The following is a 19,441-nucleotide window of genomic DNA, read 5'->3' as shown; positions in this document are numbered from 1 at the left end:
GCCTGTAAGCACAAAGGTGCCAGACCTTTACATACCAGCAGATCCTTTTACTTCCAAATGACTTTGAAATTCATTCAAGCTGTCTCCTCCTTGCTTTAGAGTTTAACCGTGACATTGACTTTGGCCTGAAACAGTGATTGATTGAGGTCATTGACTTGTAGATGTCCTGCTCTATGGGATGACAAAATCTTTTGGAGAGCACGGGTCGGGTGGGTGGTGTGGTTAAGGGTTTAGGGGAACACAACAGAGTGTTGTCGGCGCTGAGCCTCGTAAGATCCAGATTTACCACACACTGCCAAAGCTACACATGAGCGGGCCCAAGACAAACAGACCCACGAGCTGAGAATGACTGACAGATGACAAAGATAGCCACAGGTCTGCGGGAGCCGGTCTAGAACATTCTCTCCCCAAGTTCGCTTCGGTTTACAGCACACACACTAATAGCTGTATGATTAGCAACATCGTATGAAGCAGGATGGACAAAATTTTGAAAAGCCATGTCTGTCGATGTTTAATCTTTCATGATCTTTCACTGTGGCCATAAGCTCCCTTTTTTCTGAATCTCATTAAAAAAAAGTGAATATTTTGAATAAAGCCTCTGACTATAATTATACTAATAAATACTATATAATGGTTGAAAGTCAATCTAATTTTAACTGAAATAAAACTTTTTTTGGATTTGCCAGTGACCTACCTTCCATTTCAAGCTCTTATCCTGCTCTGTTTTCTTTTTGAATATATTGTAAAATGTATTTTATTCCTGTGTAGGCAAAGCAGCCATTACTTCACTCTTCAGTGCCACATGATCCTTCAGAAATCACACTAACATGCTGATGATTTGCTGCTCAAGAAACCAACTGAAAAAAAAGTTGTGCTGCTCAGTTTCTTTTGTGGAAATAGATTCTTTGATAAAAACAAAGTTCAAATAACCAGCATTTATGAAATAAAAATATATTTTGTAACAAAATAAAGTCACTTTTGATGAAATGAATAAAAGTATTAATTTCTTAAAAAAAAAAAAAAAAAAAAAAAAAAAACTTATGGAACTGCAGGAATGTTTTCATTTATGTTAGTTTAGCATTGAGCTTTTACCATAAGCATGATGAAGAGATATTTGGTTTACAGTAGATGACTAGTTATTTATGGCATCAAGGTGCAGAGAGGTGTGGTATTACCAGCATCAACATGATTCAAAACAAACTAACTGAAGTGGCACTGGGCCAGGAAACAAGTCTAAGAGCTACATATAAGAGGATGAAGAGATGAACTTTTAAAGCTCTCCATCCACTGATCACCTGTTTCAAAATGCCTGTATGATTTATGAATGCCATGACTTGTAGTAAATAACCACGCTGACAACTTCAACGGTCATCAAATTATTTTATTAACTCAGAAGTAAAAACGCAATCCAACAATGCAGCTATAAGTTTTTCAATCATTATCTCTCTAGATTAGAACGATCCTTCAATTGTAAATGTATGTGTCATTATGCATGTCAATGAACTCAAAATCTGCTTTAAATTATTATGTACAACACAGGAGCCTTTGTTGCCATGGGAATCATCGTCCTCCGCCATTGGCTGCCCCACCTCCGGCTCCGCCTCCAGACTGATCCTGAGCTCCAGACATCATCAGGAAAAGAACGAGAGGGACAATATACATCCACTGTTGATGAAAGAGAAAAGAAAAACAGCAGAAAGTTTGAACACATTTGTACACAGTCTAAAATGCAAAACATGACGGTTCCTCTCCAGAGTCAATGATTAGGTGCAGGACAATTACAAGCCATTGAATTAATTGGTTTCTCCAAGCAAATAATTTTCAGTTTCATCCTTCCTTGCTCTCTCTTTGTCCAACCTCCACCACTTACTGCTTCTTACAAATGACTTTCCACTGGGAGGGAGAAATCAAGAGAAATGAGACTGAGAAAAAAAACAGGAAAGAGTGAAGCAAGCAGCGTGGGTCATGAACATCTCTGAGCTTGAGACTACAGTCACCTGCTAAAATTGCCGGCCAACCTGATTATGAGGCCCCTATTTGATCAAAACACCACTGATCTGGTCATGACCCAGTAGGAAACATACATAAAAAAGCATAAGGAAACACACAAACAACTGAACATCAAGCTGAAACGGAGGAAGGATCAGAGGATTTGAGTTTGTATGTATGTGGGTGCGTGTGCTGGCCCATATACACACACAACTTTGAGAAAATCAGCTGGAGTGACAGAGTAACCAAGTAGGCTAAAATGAGATTTCAGTACTTGAAATGAATGGATATCAGCTCTGCTCTCTGGCGCCCCCTGGTGGGGTCTGTGCTGAACTGGTGGCCATGAGGAACACTGCACCTCCCAGAATCAAATACCACTGGAACACAGCACAGACCGGCACAAAGTCAACACAGACACAGCACAGTCACAGCACAGTGAATGCAGAACAGCCGAGCACGACACACGCTGCTGGAGAATTAAGAGATCAGTCACAAAGAGGGACATTAGTACTGGAAGACGTATTCAGGACTGGGCAGAACGGACCAGCAGCTTCAACACGGAGCACAGCAGCAATAGAAATAATGGTTAGCTTAAAATGCAACACATAAAAACATATAGACCTAGTAACGGTCAGCTTAGGCACTGCAGTCCACTAGCTTCAAACTGTTAATCAAACACGAAAGAAAAAAATATGCTAATTCTAAAAAGACACAGTAGAGCAAAAAACTATTAGCAGGAATGGAGGCCTTTTAGACAGGAGGTGAAATAAAGCATGAGAGGAGATTAAATAAATAATACAAAAAAAATGATCACATTAATAATTAGTCAAATGTAAACAATTATTTATGTGAACCTAAAGTACCTAAAGTACTTACGTGAACCTAAAGTAAATTACCACAAACCCAAAGTAAATCTCAATGTAGGGTGCCGTTTCAGAAAATGAAAATACTCACATATTTGGCAAAGAAGGATTTCTGCTCTTGTGGGTTTTTGCCTTTCTTTTCCATTTCCTGTTCCATCCTCTCAATGTAGGGTGCCGTTTCAGGTCTAAATCAGAGCCAGAGAGACAAACAGCTAATAATAACATATGCAGACAATGCAATCTGTGAGTGAAGTATTTAAATACTCTGTTAAGGACAAAGGGGGCCTTGGAATTAAAAAAAAAAAACTAAGTATCAGAAGTAGCAGTCTGAGAGTGTGTGTGTTTGTACTCACACAGGTGCAGTGACTGGCGCCACGACACTTATTGTTGTGTTAAAGACTTCCAGGTCAACCTCATCCTCCACCTCTACCCCACGACATGACCCGGGGATCGTTACTATGGAAATCCCAATGATATATCCGCTGACATCAGTGTGAAGGGTGATGACATCACTGAGGTGGGACTCCACCAGCGAGCACTCGGGAGAAAAGCAAGACCAGATCTATAGCTAAAAACGTCCCAACCTTAGTATTGTGCATACACACTATATAAAAATATTAACATTTACATATATACACACACACACTACAGCTCATCTCTTACACTCACCAAGGCTGCGAAATACAGTAAAAACATTCGTAACATACTAGAATTTAAAATTAGTTCCTATTTCAATGTTTTTAAATGTCATTTATTCTTGTGATGGAATTTATTCATTATTCTTCAGTGTCACATGATCCTTCAGAAATCATACTAATATGTGGATTTGGTGCTCAAGACACATCTTTTTCAAATCATCATCAGTGTTATCAATGCTAATATGCAATGTTAATATGTTAATATTTCTGTTGAAAAACTTACAAATCTTTCATGTTGCTTTGATGAATAGATAGTTCAGAAGAACCGCATTTATTTGAAATAGACTTTTTTGTAACACTATAAATGTCTTTACTGTCACTTTTGATCAACTTAATGTATTTTTACTGGATAAGGTATTAATTTACTTTAAATAAAATCTTACAGACCCCGAACTTTTGAACATTGGTGTGTGTGTGTATATTACATTTAGTCATTTAGCAGACGCTTTTATCCAAACGAGGATATATAAACACACAGTGAGATATCTGTGATTAAATCTATCTAATGCAGGTATCTGAGGGGTTGACGTACGGCTCTAACGAATGTGGTGAGGTAACCTTCAGACTGCCTCTCTGTCTGTCGATCCGCCTGCAGAGAGACTCTAGGCACTCGAATCCTGTACAGACCGTCTACTGCTGCCACATCCTGAAGCACACACAGACACTGTATTACACCAGAGAGACAGCAGATGCGCTTAAGACATCTCGACAGGACACTCTCCGCTCCTCAGCCACAAATATCCTCGCTTTCCTACGAACGGCCTCTTCTCACCTTCAGTGTACTCCTGTCTTTCTCAGAGAGCTGGTTTTGGGAGAGGTACACACCGTTTTCTCTTCCACCCCTCAACTGCAGGGCACCGCGAAGGCGAAATCTGGGGACATCATCTGAAACAAGGACAAACAGTGACTAAACTGAAAAGGAGACACGCTAATTATTAATCAGTTAGTTACCTTAATACTCACCCACTTCAAATGAGTGCTCTAGCGGCACAGAGAATCCGCTAAAGTCGGTGTCCACCGCGTCTCCTGACTGGCAGACACAAACATTCACCGTCAGTCAGTCACTGTCACATATTCAGATCAGATAGCAGCCTAGCATGCTAACAAGCTCCCTGCGCGAGAGAGCGAATACACGAACAACACACATCACGTGACTGTGAGGTTTCACAGATATATTGGACTTACTCTTCGACCATTGTTGCATTCGCCTGATTCAGTCCATAGCAGCGTTACGGTTGACAGGACGGACAGAATAAGCGACAAGACTCTTATCGTGGCCATTTCGTCGCAAGCCTTGAAAGACCTCCCTTCTGTGTACCGGAAGTAACGCTACAGCGTTTCAAAACAAAAGTCGTAGAAAACGTTGAATATGCCGATCGAAGCACACTCTACGCCGTTCATTCATTCATTGCAGATTAACTATTATATTAATGCGGCATTTTTAATCATTAAGTTGTCTTCCTGATAACTGTGCTTTGTTTCCTTTAACCATCAGAATGAACTAACGTTGGAGACATGTTGCCAGGTCTCGCTACAAAAACAAATCCTGCTGCTCTGACAAAACAAGCCCCAACAACATGCCATATATATATTATAAATTATTATGTATATTACGGGATATATATTTATAAATATATTCTTTAAGCAAAACAAAAAATATATATATTATAAATTATTATGTATATTACGGGATATATATTTATAAATACAATATATATATTATAAATTATTATGTATATTACGGGATATATATTTATAAATATATTCTTTAAGCAAAACGGCTTGCACCAAATAGGACGTTGGCTGAAAGAAATGGTATATATGTCAAAGGAAAAGGTAACTTGTATATTAAGAGATAAATATACCATTTTTGATGGAGTTTAAGGACTTTTTAAATATGGTGGAGTTGAAAAAGACTAGGAAAATAGGTATTTTACTAAACGCTTATATGTAGGTTTGATCGTTTTAAAAAGCCATGTGAATTAAAAAGTTAAATGATGAATGGGTGTCTTTTTAAGGGTGTTTTTGTCCCCTCTCTCTCTCTCTCTCTCTCTCTCTCTGTATTGTTGTTTATGGATCTAATGGTCTTGTTAATGTTCTGTTGTTTGTTGATCCAATGGTCTTGTTAATGTGAACAACTTGAGTCCAACGTAAATTTCCCCTTTGGGGACATTAAAATGTATTTCAATTTCAATTGAGGTAAAATACTAATCAGCTTTTTTTTGTTTGTTCTTGTTCTCTCTGTTACATGGAATTGTATATGTACATTTGTATAGCAAAAATCACAACAAAAATGAATAAAAAACAAACCCTTATCCTAACCCTAACCGTGTATGTATTTAGTGAACATTACTCAGTACTTAAATGTATAATAACACTGTAACAAGGACACTAAAATAAAGCGTAACCCAACCTCTGAGGTATAGTAAAATAAAGTACAACATAACTACAAAATACAAATGCAAGCGCTTCTCTGTAGAAGCTCCAATACGCTGACATGAAGCGGACCTGGCAACACAGCGCGCCGAGCTGCGGTTGTTTGTGTCGTGGAGCGCTAGAGGGCGCTGTGTGCAGCAGCGCGCACACAGATTGAAGAGCGCCTCAGAGTCTCTCTCTCTCGCCGGGTGCAGTGGCGCGCGCCTGTAATCCAAGTTGCTGGGAGGCTGAGGCTGGCGGACCGCTTGAGCTCAGGGGTTCTGGGCTGCAGTGGACTATGCCGATCGGGTGTCCGCGCTAAGTTCGGTATCGATATGGTGCTCCTGGGGGAGCTCGGGACCACCAGGTCGTCTAAGGAGGGGTGCACCGGCCCAGGTCGGAGACGGAGCAGGTCAAAGCCCCCGTGCCGATCAGTAGTGGGATCGCGCCTGTGAATAGACACTGCAGTGCAGCCTGAGCAATATAGCGGGACTCAGTCTTTTGTGTTTTTCACCACTTTCTCATTTTAAATTGGATTAAATTAATGTAGTAGCGTGCAAGTGTGCTTTTTGGATTTAACTTTTAATGTTATTTGGTACATTAGTCAACGTTGTCTATCTCCAAAATTAAAAATATGCTGATTTATGCGTTTTATTTGCAATATTACACACAATTTGGTTCATTTTAATGCCATTTTAGTGGCCAGAAAATAAGTGATGTACTGCCCCCTCTGTGTACCAAATTGAAATTACACCTGAATTTTGTGCAGCATGAACCACTGAACCAGTAGGAGTCGCTGCTCGCATTATTATTATTATTTTTTAATTCAGTTAATGAGAGGGATTTTCCCCCATGAGAGGGTCTTTTTTATTTTTTAGATATCACTTTATGATTACTTTATCACGAGTCTGCAATCAGCATGGTTCACTGTAAGACCAAGAAGGATTCCCAAAAGACATTAACGAGCAAACTGGACAAAAACACATTCTTGGAAAGGATAGAGATCTTTAAGGTCGGCTGCTACGGGAAGGTTCAATAAATATGTGCGCCCATTTACAGGGTTCTCTCTGTGTGGTTAACTTCATTATACCTGTTGTCACAAGAAAATAATAAAATGTAATGACTGCAGCTGGACACTAGAGAGTGGTTTAGTTACACAGGAGAATGTGCCCACGTTAAGGACACATTCTAACATGGCGAGTCAAGTCAGATGCATTGATTGATGACAAGACCTTTCCATTCATCTCAAATGACTGTCTGCAATCATTATTATTCTATAGCATCTTACTATCCATTTTCAGACATTAAACGCACATGCTGATTTTTTGCATGCTAGGCCTATGAACTATATCTGATTTTTATTACACAGATTTAAACATTTCCTATTGAAACTGTCTTTAAAATGTTTTTACTACGCTTCTATCATTTTTTCCCCTTTCTTGGAATTTGGTTACCAAGAAGGCAAGTGTCGGAAAATATCAAGACTGAAAAATATGCTTGTGATGTAATGAGGCATATAATATGTGATGTGTGCAGAAAACAAAAAAAGTTGAAGGTAATAACATGCAAAAAAGTGTGAAAATATTATGTGTGTATTTAGATACAGCAGTACTAGAAAGGTCTGAAATTACATAAAAAATAGCCTATTTTTACAGGTAGTGGAAATAGGGTGGTGAAAATGTTTGACTTTCATGTCTATATAATTTAATAAACCAGTCACACTGTGGAAAATAACAAATTTAATAAAGTAGTCACAGAGTGGGAAATGTTTTAAGAGAGTTTATTTCCTAAAAGTCCACAGGGCCGAAGTGGCTGTAATGCACTGTATAACGTAATTATTTATTGACGTTATCCTTGGGTCTGACATATAATTTAATAAAATGTTTTCCAGTTTAAGCCATTACAGGCATGACCGAAGTTATGTGTGCATAAAAATTTCAGTGTTCCCCAACCACCTGGGAACTTACTAATTTGCCTGAACATCTGTCATTGTAGTGAACCTAAAAGATAATAACTGCATTGACAGCAGTTCCAGAATGGACCATCAGGGCCGCAGGTTAATCACTAGCTTAGATCGATTGCAATCAATTACAGTAGCACACAGTTGCTGTGCTCCACAAACTCATTTTGTTCTGTACTGTTCTGTTCTTATTGTACTGTAAATCAAAGTTAACGATTATCTTACACTCTGTCCCCCAATCAATAGGGTACCTATTTGCGCCACTCAGTACGGGACCCATGGATTGCAATTAAGATCCAAGGCAGGAGAAAAACAAACACACTCACGCCCTTTCAATTACATTAATCAGATGACAGTGAGGTAAGTGATACAGCGTGGTGTATTGGCATTTCCATAACTGAACACATAAGAGCGCCTATATGATTAATAGACTGTTTCAGCAGAAGGGCTTGGGTTCTCCATGCACTCATGCCATGTGATTTCCAAGACATTCCTACTTTGAAATGAATATATACCTCTTCCATCTAGTCATTGCTGTCTGTCAGCACGCCCTCAGACAATGGTACAGCCCCACACTCCTGCAAGACTATAATTAGCCATCTCCTCACTGTAAAGGCATGTGTGTTACTTGTGCATTGACATTTTCTGCTTACATTTCATGATGAGAGTCGTTCTGCTCTGATATATTTTGAAATATGATTTATATTTTCTTTACCAAGCACTTATTATGTGTAATTGAATCAAATAAATTAAGTTAGCACTCTATGAAGCATGAAGTATCTTGTTTCCTGCCTGTTTGTATTCAGTATATCACTTTCCTTTCCACTGCATATGTGTTGTGCTTGTACGTGCGTCTCTTCTGCCTCTTCTCCTCTGTAATATTTCTCTTTTTTTCCCTTTCTCCTTGACACCTGCCTCTCAAGTTGCACTTTCTATAAATAGCACAGTCTCTGCCCAGTCTTCTTTCCTTCAAATTAAAGTTCCAAAGAGCATTTATTGGTGTGTCAAGCTTAATAGAGCGTCACTGAACTCTACACTTCAAGCTTTCACACCGGGGCATGACTAAACTCTGATCTCCGCAGTTTAGCCTTTAAAGAGATCAGTACACCGTACACAGGGGATTTTGTGATCATTGCATTTCACATTTTTAATTTCATTAATTTTTAATTAATTTTTTTATCGTGTTTCACACCATAATCACAGTGTTAGTTTTACATTCTTTTTGTTTTAGTCAGTTTATGGCTTTCGAAGAAAATATCCTTTTAACTTGGTTATTATTTTGTAATATCATATAGATTTTAGTCAGTTTTTCTAAATGTATTCAAAGTTTAATTGACAAGAATAACATTTTAGTTGATGAAAAGTAAAGGCATATATTGAAATATTTTATATGCACTGCCGTTTAAAAGTTTGGGGTCAGTGTCTGCTTATTAAGACTGCATTTATTTAATCAAAATGTTAATTGTTATTACAATTTAAAATGAATGCTCTCTATTTTAATATATTTAAAAATGTAGATTTATCCTGTGATGGCAAATTAGAATTTTCAGCAGTCATTACTCATTACACCTCAGTGTCATGTTACTTTAATAATCATTTTAATATAAACATGTCTTATTATTATGAGTCTTAATAGCAGTGTTCTGCTTAATTTTCATGGAAACCATGATCCCTTTTTTCCCAAAGTGTTTGATTAATAGATTTTTTTTTTTTTTTTTTTTTTTTTACAATGTAAATGTTTGCTGTCACTTTTTAGTAATTTAATAATCCATTATTGCTAATTAAAGTATTAAAAAAAGTCTTGCTGACTTAATATATGTATTAATGTAAACTTATACTACAGGGCTATTGAATGCTTGAATCTGATTGGCTGACGAACGTTTCAAGATGTGACAGCGAACAGCAAAATAACTTAAACCCACCACAACACTGATCAAGGAAATAAATATAAGATAAAAATTACAACTTATTTATCTGTTTTTGCCACAAAAAAATATTTTATTATGTATGAAAAGCACATAGTCTCTTTCTCCCAAATGCACACACACACGCACACACAGAAACATACTCGTGCACAGAAATGTGTTGTTAGCACTGCTTTGACAATTTTATCAATAAAATAGTTTAGCAATTTAAACTATCAGCTTAAACTGGTCATTTATCACTAGTAAGGTAATAACAGTGTTTTTGAAGCAGATGAACTTACAGTTTCGCTATTAGTAGAGACTCTGCTGCCGAACACTGTTGAGAGATGCACCGACTCCGGTAATTCACACACGCTTAATCTCTCTCTTTCTTTCTTTCTCTCTCTCTCTCTCTCTCTCTTTCTCTCGCTCTCTTTTTCTCTTGTAACTGCATTACTATCAACAGCTCAAGTCTTCATTGCTAGGTCTAAAATGACATTTTGGAATTTACAGCGGAGGCGTTGGATGAGATGCATAAGAAATTAATCCTACACTCAAGAGCATTTTAAAGACAAAAACCTGACAAATGTCTTGAAACACAACCCCCCCGAACAATGAGAACAATCTTTCTTGAGGTGTGGTAACTGTAGTATAAGCTGAAAAATTGATGACAGACTGTTGAATTATTAGAAAATAATGCACACGACGCAAATTATTTTCTAACAATTCATCAATTATTCTTACATATATCAAAATTTAACAAAAACTCTGTGTTGTTAAAACTGGCACTCAAGAAATAATATTATAATGAGCATTCAAGTCATTTTATTATATTTTTGTTATATTAGTTATACAAGCTATGTTGACTAAATATCAAATTTTTCATCAGCGTATCAGCGTATTTATGTATTTTGGTGAGTTATTTAACCTGGGGCCGGTTTCATAAAAGCTTTAGAATACTCTTAAAAGTTAGTCATTTAATTGTTTTCTTTAAAGGGTTACTCCACCCCAAAATTCTAATTTTGTCATTAATCCCTTACCCCCATGTCGTTCCAAACCCGTATTCCGAAGACGAACAGAGCCTTTACAGGTTTGGAACGACATGGGGGTAAGTGATTAATAACAAAATTTGAATTTTGGGGTGGAGTATCCCTTTAAGACTGTCCATATATATATTTTTATTATTATTCATTTAACACATTAAATCGTAAATTAGTTTTAGTTAAATCCAAAAATTAGACTGATTACCCCTTTGTTAACTGCTAGTTGGTCAAACTCATATTTAAGAGATAGTCTAAGTTTATGCAACTGTCCCCAGCAACCAAAGCACACAAAGCTACCTCAGTTTAACTGCTTTCATTCAATGTTTAGCCTTATTATTTGTAAAACACAGTCAGAGTGAATGAATGAGTGAGTAGAATTGTCAGCACTTATACTTGTTGAAAAGAAAGGAGTGGTTCGGGGAGCTATAAGGTCAAAGGTCAGCCTGTCTAACGTAGTTAACCTCTGACAGCATTTCAGCAGCCTGATTCTGTTCTTGACAAGTCTCTCTAATTTTCTGAGGTAAGAATCACTTCATAGATAATCACAGGTGTCAAGCAGCTCCACTGTAATGTGCTTCAAACAGACTGTCAGTTCAAATATCTACGAGTATATCATGCCATTAGCGAATAGCCTGTTTTACAGCACGCCTTAACAAGATATCCAATTAACTTAGAGACGCCCTGTTTGTTATAATGTTAAACTTTTTTCACCCTTGTCTCTGTCTTTCGTCTGCTCCACTTGTCCAAGTTGTATTCCCTTAAGATCTCAAGTAACACTCGTTCTGTCACTCCCTCTCTCTGTATCACTCTTTTCTCTTCTCACCCACCCTCCTCTATTTTTCTTAAGGATGGGGACGACATGCTTGCCAAGGGAGGAGGGAATAAAAGGGATGAAAGATGAGTAAAGTGTGGGAGAAAGAAAAGTCAGGGTGACCGACATATGACGAACCACCATGCCTGAACCGAAGAAGCCAGGTAAGCCTCTTTAAGTTCATTTCAACATCGATTTTACATTGAACACTACGGTATATTTTTATCACCACTATTTGTCATTTTATGTGTCATGTTAATGTAAATGATGCTCTTTTACTCTGACTGGCAGAATGCTTAAGTGTCTGGCCCATCCATAAAGACATCCATTTGTTGATAATTTCATTCATCAAGCTGAATTACTTAAATCTCGATCACTAGTACAGTTATCTAACTTCCTGCAAAGGTTGAGAAATGTTACTTTAGTTGCTTAAAGCATAAATCATGGGTCTAAATGTACAATTTGTTGTAAGGAGATGCATGGTCTCGGCTGTGACAGGTGCTGAAAAATGAATTTTAAAGGTTGGGTTGGCAGCAGCAGGAGTGAGAGGTCAATTTTCAGTTTGGGGTTTGGTAGTATGGGCGACTAGACAGAGAAGATACCCAATTTGAATTATGATTGTGATGATTACTTTACTGGGATACAGTACACGACTTTTAAAATCTGAAGAGGTTTTAAAATACTAGGTATATACTTGTTGACTTTGTATATGGTTACAGAGGAAAACTGGGCATAATACACTAAAACTACTGAGGATCACACACTACCAGACTTTAAAGTGATTCTGAACACAGACTCATACAGACTCATACTCGTTGCTAGGAGATTTATGACAAATGTGTTCTAAAACTGGCTCGAAATATCAAACATGTTTGATATCCTCCATCTGGATGGAATCATCATCTAAATCTGTGTCCATCGTACAGGATGCGATTTTCTGTGGAACTGGTCAAATGTGAGCTCCCAAAATCTGCAGACTGGCTCTGACTTTTGGCAACTCCTCCAGACTGTAACTCTGGCAATGTTGTGTTTGTGTATATTCCAGGCTTTAATCATTATTACTAATTATTAACCAATGGACAATGCTGTAATTATGTAATGAAACTCAATTGAAATGATCTGAGGTTGAATCACGTTCCAAGAGGACTCATTATATGTGATATATACTCAAAGGATATCTCATAAAGCTGCATGAATATGTTGTTTCGCCTGCAGAAAGTCCTTCATTCAGACACTCAATTCTTGATTGACCCTGCAGGTGACATTCTGATCATTATGAAAATGAATCTATCGATTGAAGTGAAGTGCACGATTAAAAATCAATAGCATATCAAGTATGGTCCTCAAAGTATTAATGCTTATATTTGGAGGGGGTATGTTCTGAACACACAGTATGATTTCATTTGCTGGCACTGATACAGAGGTAAAAGCTTTTCCTGACACACCTTTTTATGGAGCTTTTAAGGAGAGTGAATTGCAGGCATTGAAGTGTAACCAGCAGATGGAATTAGCATGAGATATCAGAAGTTTATGTCAAAGGATACCCATGTTCAGCCATGTAATGGTGCTGTGAACTTGTGTATCTGACTGAGGCTCTAAAATATGACCTTCTTCATTTTCATTGTGCAGTACATGTCTTGAGGCAGAAAGAAATGACTGATTTGACAGACACCGAAAAATCTTCAGGCAAAATAGAGGTTGTGTTTCAAATCTAAACTAATTCATCCTCATAGAGAAGTCATTACTCCAGCAACAGCAGGATAATCAGCAAAACCACCGATATGCAGTAATACTCTCAAAATGCATTTAATGTACATTGTGGCACTAAGCTGCTTAACAGCGGATGCTGTTTAGGAAAACAGATCAGAATGTTTGTAATTACTGTAAATGGAACTGCAAGTTCCTGATATTTAGAAATATAAAGATGGAATAATTTATAACCATTCTCAGGAAATTGAACCAGTTATGCTAAAAATATAAAGAATGATATTTAATGATGATATTATTTTATTTTTTAATTATTTGTTAAAATGATTACAGATAAGTTGACAGGGCTAATCAGAAAATGCAGATACAAATGTAAAGTCTGTACGACCCTTTAAAAAAAAGAAAACTACATAACAAAAACATATTATAATTTCCATAGCAGGACATTTTTTAATATTATTTTATATTTATAAAACCAATTAAAATGTAAAGAGAGTAATGCAGACTAATATTTCTTGAAGATTTTTTTTTTATTTTTTTATTTTTTTATATTTTATTATTTTCAGCCTTTGCTTTACACATGAAACTCTTCTATAATGTAAAATAAAATAAAATAAAGTTCAGTATTCTGTTAAGAACATCAGTTGGTTGCCATGGGCATGTATTTAGCAAACAAATGTCTTTTGAGCATGACCCTTTTAAAAAACACACAAGGTCAGTTCAATGTCTTTGGTCTTATGTCACCATCCCTTCTTGAGATCTCTGTTATGATTCAGTTTTTCCTTCTAACTCAGCCCCATGACTCCGTGTTAATCCCAGCTGGAGAGCATGACATCAGAGTGTCAGATAACTGGATCATTTCACCGGAGCGTAACCTGTTGCGTCTTCTCTTGCCTATCCTTCTGTCCCTCTTTCATTTTCTCATTCATCCAACCTCCACACTTCAGACCACACACGAGTTTATTGCTTTTTAAAGATCACATTTACCACCCTCCACTCAAAGTTTCCCAGTCACATGCACAGGCCACTTTGCTCAAAGTGGGGAACTGTCGAGATAAAGTCTGTCTGGATCTCCTGAAGCCATAGTGACTGGCAAGGAGCACGATTCCTTAATAAACAGCTTCCAGAATAGCCCTGCGGCCTTGAGCAGCTTTTAGGAGGGTATGCGATTTTACAAATGGGCATGTTGACAGCGGAGAAGTGTTCAGAGTTGTGTGTCTCTGCATATTGCTCCATGATTATGGATACACTGTAATGATAGTACTGTAATAGTGGGTCAAGGCTGTGCACTATAAATTGCGCATTTGCATTAATATTGGATTGGGACTGAAATAAAGCCCATATGATATGTCATATTATTATAAATTACTTCACAATGAGTCTAATATAATACCCAAGCATTACCATAATAGTCAAATGTCCGGCCTGTGACAGTTTGAGATGAGTGAAGGATTCCTTCAGACTTCTAAAACGTCCTAAAATGATTATGTGCTGTTTAAGCATCTTCTGTAACAATATTGAGTCTCTTTGTTCATAAGCCTGTGTTGCCCTGCCAGAATGAAATAATGTTGTTTCTGTCCTGGCAGGACAACAAGAGTTCGGTTCCCTGTAACCCTGCTAATGAAACACCCAGAGTATTGAGTATTAGGGAAGTTTAAGCCTCTTATTTGCCATCTGAAATGTCATTATTATGGTGCTCCCTTTTCCCAAATCTCCCTATTTTCACCACAACAATGCACAGAATGACACAGACACTCTCTGTGAACTGTGTGATCGTACATGGACATATTCTTGCTCCACCACACAAATATTTAGTTATACATATACCAGTGGTCCTCAAACAGGGGGCCGGTTCCCACTAGAGGGCCTCAGCACACCTCCAAGGGGGCTGCAAAATGACTTAAAATTATTTTAAATAATTTATATAAGCAAATTTATATACATTTTGTCAAGCTCTATAATACTTTACCAGGAAGAAATAAAACAATAAAATAATATATATATATCCTATTAAAAATCCTAGAAAAGTCATGTAGAGTCATAGTTAGTAAAAAAAAAATGTATTCAGTTTAAAAAATGCTGACAAATGATAGATTGTAGATAGAATGTTATGTACACATTTTAGAATTAGTCTGATTCAAAGGACAGTCCGAAGGCTGAATCGTGACTGACAGAGGAGGAGTTGGGGATGGAGGAGGGTAATTAGCTATTGAGCAATGCGAAAACTGCTGATAATACTAAGGGACCTTATATATGAATGCTTAGATAGGTGTCGTCTTCCCATAGGTAGATGGGGATCAGCTGAGAGTCAGCTGATGCGAGCTTGACTAACGTGACCTGCCAGAACTAACGCTACGCTAGATATTTACAAATTATTTTTCCAAACTGAGGGCACCTTTGGTCATCCCCAAAGGGAGGTTTTGTATACCTAAAAAAATGTAGCTAAGTAATCCCATCCCCCAACCCCCCTTACACACATACACACACACACATATACAGTAAGAGTGACAGTGATAGGTGTCTTAGCATGCAATGTCTCATTTCCAGCTGGGGCAGTGTAGCATTACCTCATACCCGTTAACATCACAATGCACTCCTTGGCATGCATCTCCTTCATGATGGATCGCACGCAAATGTGAGAGGGCTTGCTTTTTGTGTGTTTTAGAATATGTCCTCCAACTCAATGTATGTAATGGGATATGTACTGCATGACCCGATATCTTTGTATGAGTATATTCAGAAACCCTGTTGCATATTCCACACACCAGTCTTGCTCAGTCTTCCTCCTGGAGATCTGGAATCGTGAAATATTCAAGAGAACCCAATGACCTTGATTAGCTGGTTCATGAGTATTTGATTAGATTTGAACTAAACTCGGCAGGAAGGTAAATCCTCTTGAGTGCCCCGATAAAACCCACGGTGCTAATTTCTATCTATTTATCTCTGTTAAATCGTCAACCTTTCCTTCACCGCACCAAATCTTAGCACCCACAGTATAAATAATTTTTATGTAGAAGCAACATGCCCATTTAATACATTTTTATTGTAGCTTTCAAAAGAAAAAGTGTATACTTAATAATTAAATTGCATGAGTAGTGTAAGTAATAAAGTTTTTGCATGACTCAACATTAAGGATGGCCCACTGACCTGAGAGAAATGTGAAAGAGTTTCAGGACATTTGACCAAACTGTTGCTTTCCCTGTTCAATCCAAGTTATTTTTTAATAATTTTTTTACTATGATTTTTTACATTTTTAATTATATAATTTTTGTTATTTTTTTAATTTGTTTATATTTAACATTTATTTTAAATGATTTAAAGGCATATTATTAATTTTGCATTTTTCGCACATATAATTATTTTTATTTTTGCACTGAACATTATATATTATATAGCCTACATATTTTAAATATTTTCTGTCAGGAAATAAGAAATGTAAATTATCCTTTACATTTGATGAAAAAATTAAAACATTTATATTTGTGAAAAATCGTTATCATCTCTCCATCCTCAAAAACTTGCTCAAAACTTTTGTTCCTCCCCATAAAAAACAAAATTAGTTTAAACGTCTAATGTGCTCTTTTCCTTAATTCATGATGATTACTGGCTGTCAAGTTCAGTTACAACTTTGCTTGGTTTATTAAAAATGCAATGTGCTATCCTGAGCATGGAAAAGAGAAAGAGATCACTGTCAGGAAGTAAAGAGGCCATAATTAATCTCAACATCATCACACCATAAACCACACCTTTTGACATTTATTTTACATGATAGCCTGTCTTTAGTTCATAAATACATGGAGAGAGAATCCTTTTAATTAAATATTTGATTTGAAATCATGTTTGAACTTCAGCTCATGTAAATATTTTTGTTGAATCAGCTGAAGTGGTCTTCAGTTTGACAAATTCATATAAAATTATAACTATTCTTAGAAATTATATAGGTTGTGATTATATACACAGCATGACCCATAGCAACCGGTTTATTTATATTCTCAGATCAGATGTTCGTGATCAAACTGTTCCTGCGTCACCATCTGCATCTCCCCAGTCTTCATCTTTATCCTCACCATCTCATATTTCCATGTATGTAGGAAAGAGAAGTTTACGATCTATTTCCATAACTCAAATCATCAGTACTCTCATGCAGAGACTGATAGATATTGTAGCGTTTCTCTTAAGTGTTTCCTCTCGCTGCCAAAAGAATCACTCTCTCCATCCTCATAAAACAGGGAAACTTCATGTGCGGCCGACCCTCCCCGCACTTGTATCCACTCCAAATACTTCTAATGCCAAAGACACTCCATCACACACCCGCTCGTAAAAATAGCTGCTTTCAATCTGGATCTGAGGAGCTGAATGAAGCCTGAGGGGATTTAAAAAAAAAAAAAATATTGTGATATCCTTAGAAACACTACATATATCACTAGGCTGTTCCCATCATAGTCTGTTTATCCTGAAATTGAAATATTTTAAAAGGAATTCATTATATTCATTCGTTATCGGAGCTGAAGTCAGGGCCAGCGGCCAGTTTCAACAAACTCCTTACAATAGGGAAACCCTAGTTAATAATAGAATTAAAGGGTTATGGTCCTTGTACACTGAGTAACAAAAACGCAGAAAATCAAACTTGATCTGAATTTTTTTATGATGGATGAAATTTTCGGAGGCAGTGTGTAAACGTGATTGACTCGACGTGAGATCTTATTTATTTTTTAACGTGAGAAAATTTTGGATGAGAATTTCGGACCCAAAGACCTTTAGTTCACCCCAAAATGAAATTTCTGTCATTAATTACTCACCCTCATGTCGTTCCAAACCCGTAAGACCTTCGTTCATCTTCAAAACACAAATTAAGATATTTATGATGAAATACCAACACAACTGACACGTTCAAGGCCCAGAAATGTAGTAAGGACATCCTTAAAATAGTCCATGTGACATCATTTAATGGGTCAAGACGTGGATTTTTTTTATTTTAATATGGTCCTTGAGGTTTACTTATAATGGTAATAAAGTTTTGTTTTTTTTTGCACAAAAAAATGTAATAAAAAAATAAAACTATTATCAACCCTGATTCTTACCCTCTCTCTAAAATGTCCTGTTGTAAGGGGCGTGTCCTCTAAGGCGTGTCAGGAATCACTGTTATGATTGTCTAACATCATTGCATAGAAAACAGTATCAACACTCCCTCGCTATTGCATATGAGTGTTTTGACAACATGATCAAAATAAAATGGTCATTTCCAGACAAAATCATTTACTTTTGAACTGTGATTCAGCTGCAGCCCGATCTAGTACTGCTTCATCTTTCAGCAAATGTTTCTTTGTGAGCTCTCTGTGACACTTTGTCTCATTTACAAAACAAAATGCTCTGATCAGTCCTCTGACACAATCCAGGATTCATCAAAAATAAACTAACCACTTGTTCTTTGTGCTGAGATTCTTCTAATATCTGTACAAAGATGCGAAAGAGCTGTTTAAAACAAACACCTCGAAAGCGAATGTTCTTTCACTCCATGTGTCATGACTCAAGCACATGGACTGTGTCAGAAAGCCAATGTGCATCTCTATGCTGTATCCAGAGTAGGCAAGATAGCGGCAGTGATTGTTATTTCTGTTTGCTTTTGATGGCAATGCAGCACTCGCATTCAGCATAATCAGGTGTCAGACGTTAAGCAAGTGAAGGCTAGTGGGCGGGGCCTATGGTGAGAAGATGACTATTCGTCGATGCCTTGCTCTGGAGCCTGTGTTTAATGACTTTATCAAGAGTACCACGACACATGCATATGCTGCTGCTGATGTAGAACATGCATGTTCTGTGCCTTGTTTATGAGCAGAGGAATGCACACGCATGCGTCATGGTGCTGTTCGTAATGGCAAAGGATGGTGATACAGAAGAGAAGAATTGTTAAATAAAGCCCTTATTTTTGTTTTCTTTGTATACAAAAATTATTCTCGTAGCTTTGTAAAATTATGGTTAAACCACTGATGTCACATGGACTATTTTCCTAAGAACATTTCAGTTACTTTACTGTCTATGGAGGGTCAGAAA

The 19,441-nt window shown here is 37.1% G+C and overlaps 2 protein-coding genes across 3 annotated transcripts in view; one reads left to right on the top strand and one right to left on the bottom strand.

The window, feature by feature from the left end:
• Positions 1-1,363: 1,363 nt before the first annotated feature.
• LOC109088831 (ER membrane protein complex subunit 10) lies at positions 1,364-4,913 on the bottom strand. Of its 2 annotated transcripts, XM_019102968.2 has the most exons (8): positions 4,736-4,913; positions 4,514-4,580; positions 4,323-4,435; positions 4,083-4,196; positions 3,206-3,390; positions 2,944-3,037; positions 2,264-2,366; positions 1,364-1,665 (listed from the first exon to the last, which is right to left on the bottom strand). In XM_019102968.2, exons 1-7 carry the CDS (start codon positions 4,829-4,831, stop codon positions 2,280-2,282), a joined length of 756 nt encoding a protein of 251 aa, XP_018958513.1. In that variant the 5' UTR covers positions 4,832-4,913; the 3' UTR covers positions 1,364-1,665; positions 2,264-2,279. The 2 variants fall into 2 exon arrangements, with proteins under 2 accessions (XP_018958513.1, XP_018958507.1); XM_019102962.2 differs by lacking the exon at positions 2,264-2,366 and having other exon boundaries at positions 4,736-4,908.
• Positions 4,914-11,770: 6,857 nt separating this feature from the next.
• The window catches only part of LOC109081457 (myosin-binding protein C, fast-type-like), a 34,746-nt gene continuing 27,075 nt past the window's right edge, over positions 11,771-19,441 (top strand). The window contains exon 1 of the mRNA XM_042720321.1: positions 11,771-11,847. Within this exon, the coding sequence (XP_042576255.1) occupies positions 11,826-11,847 (22 nt within the window). The 5' untranslated portion in view covers positions 11,771-11,825. The remainder of the gene's footprint in view (positions 11,848-19,441) is intronic.

This window comes from Cyprinus carpio, chromosome B3, assembly GCF_018340385.1.
Source record: "Cyprinus carpio isolate SPL01 chromosome B3, ASM1834038v1, whole genome shotgun sequence".
In the NCBI taxonomy this organism is placed as follows: domain Eukaryota; kingdom Metazoa; phylum Chordata; class Actinopteri; order Cypriniformes; family Cyprinidae; genus Cyprinus; species Cyprinus carpio.
This window is presented reverse-complemented; position numbering and strand designations above follow the sequence as displayed.

Bases quoted from the DNA above. Each gene is read 5' to 3' on its own strand.
- LOC109088831 (XM_019102962.2), bottom strand. From the start codon at position 4,831: ATGGCCACGATAAGAGTCTTGTCGCTTATTCTGTCCGTCCTGTCAACC. The intron at 4,581-4,735 runs GTAAGTCCAATA...TGTGTCTGCCAG, and splicing joins AATGCAACAATGGTCGAAGA to TCAGGAGACGCGGTGGACAC. The intron at 3,391-4,082 runs GTACGTCAACCC...TTTTCTCCCGAG, and splicing joins TCACCACATTCGTTAGAGCC to TGCTCGCTGGTGGAGTCCCA.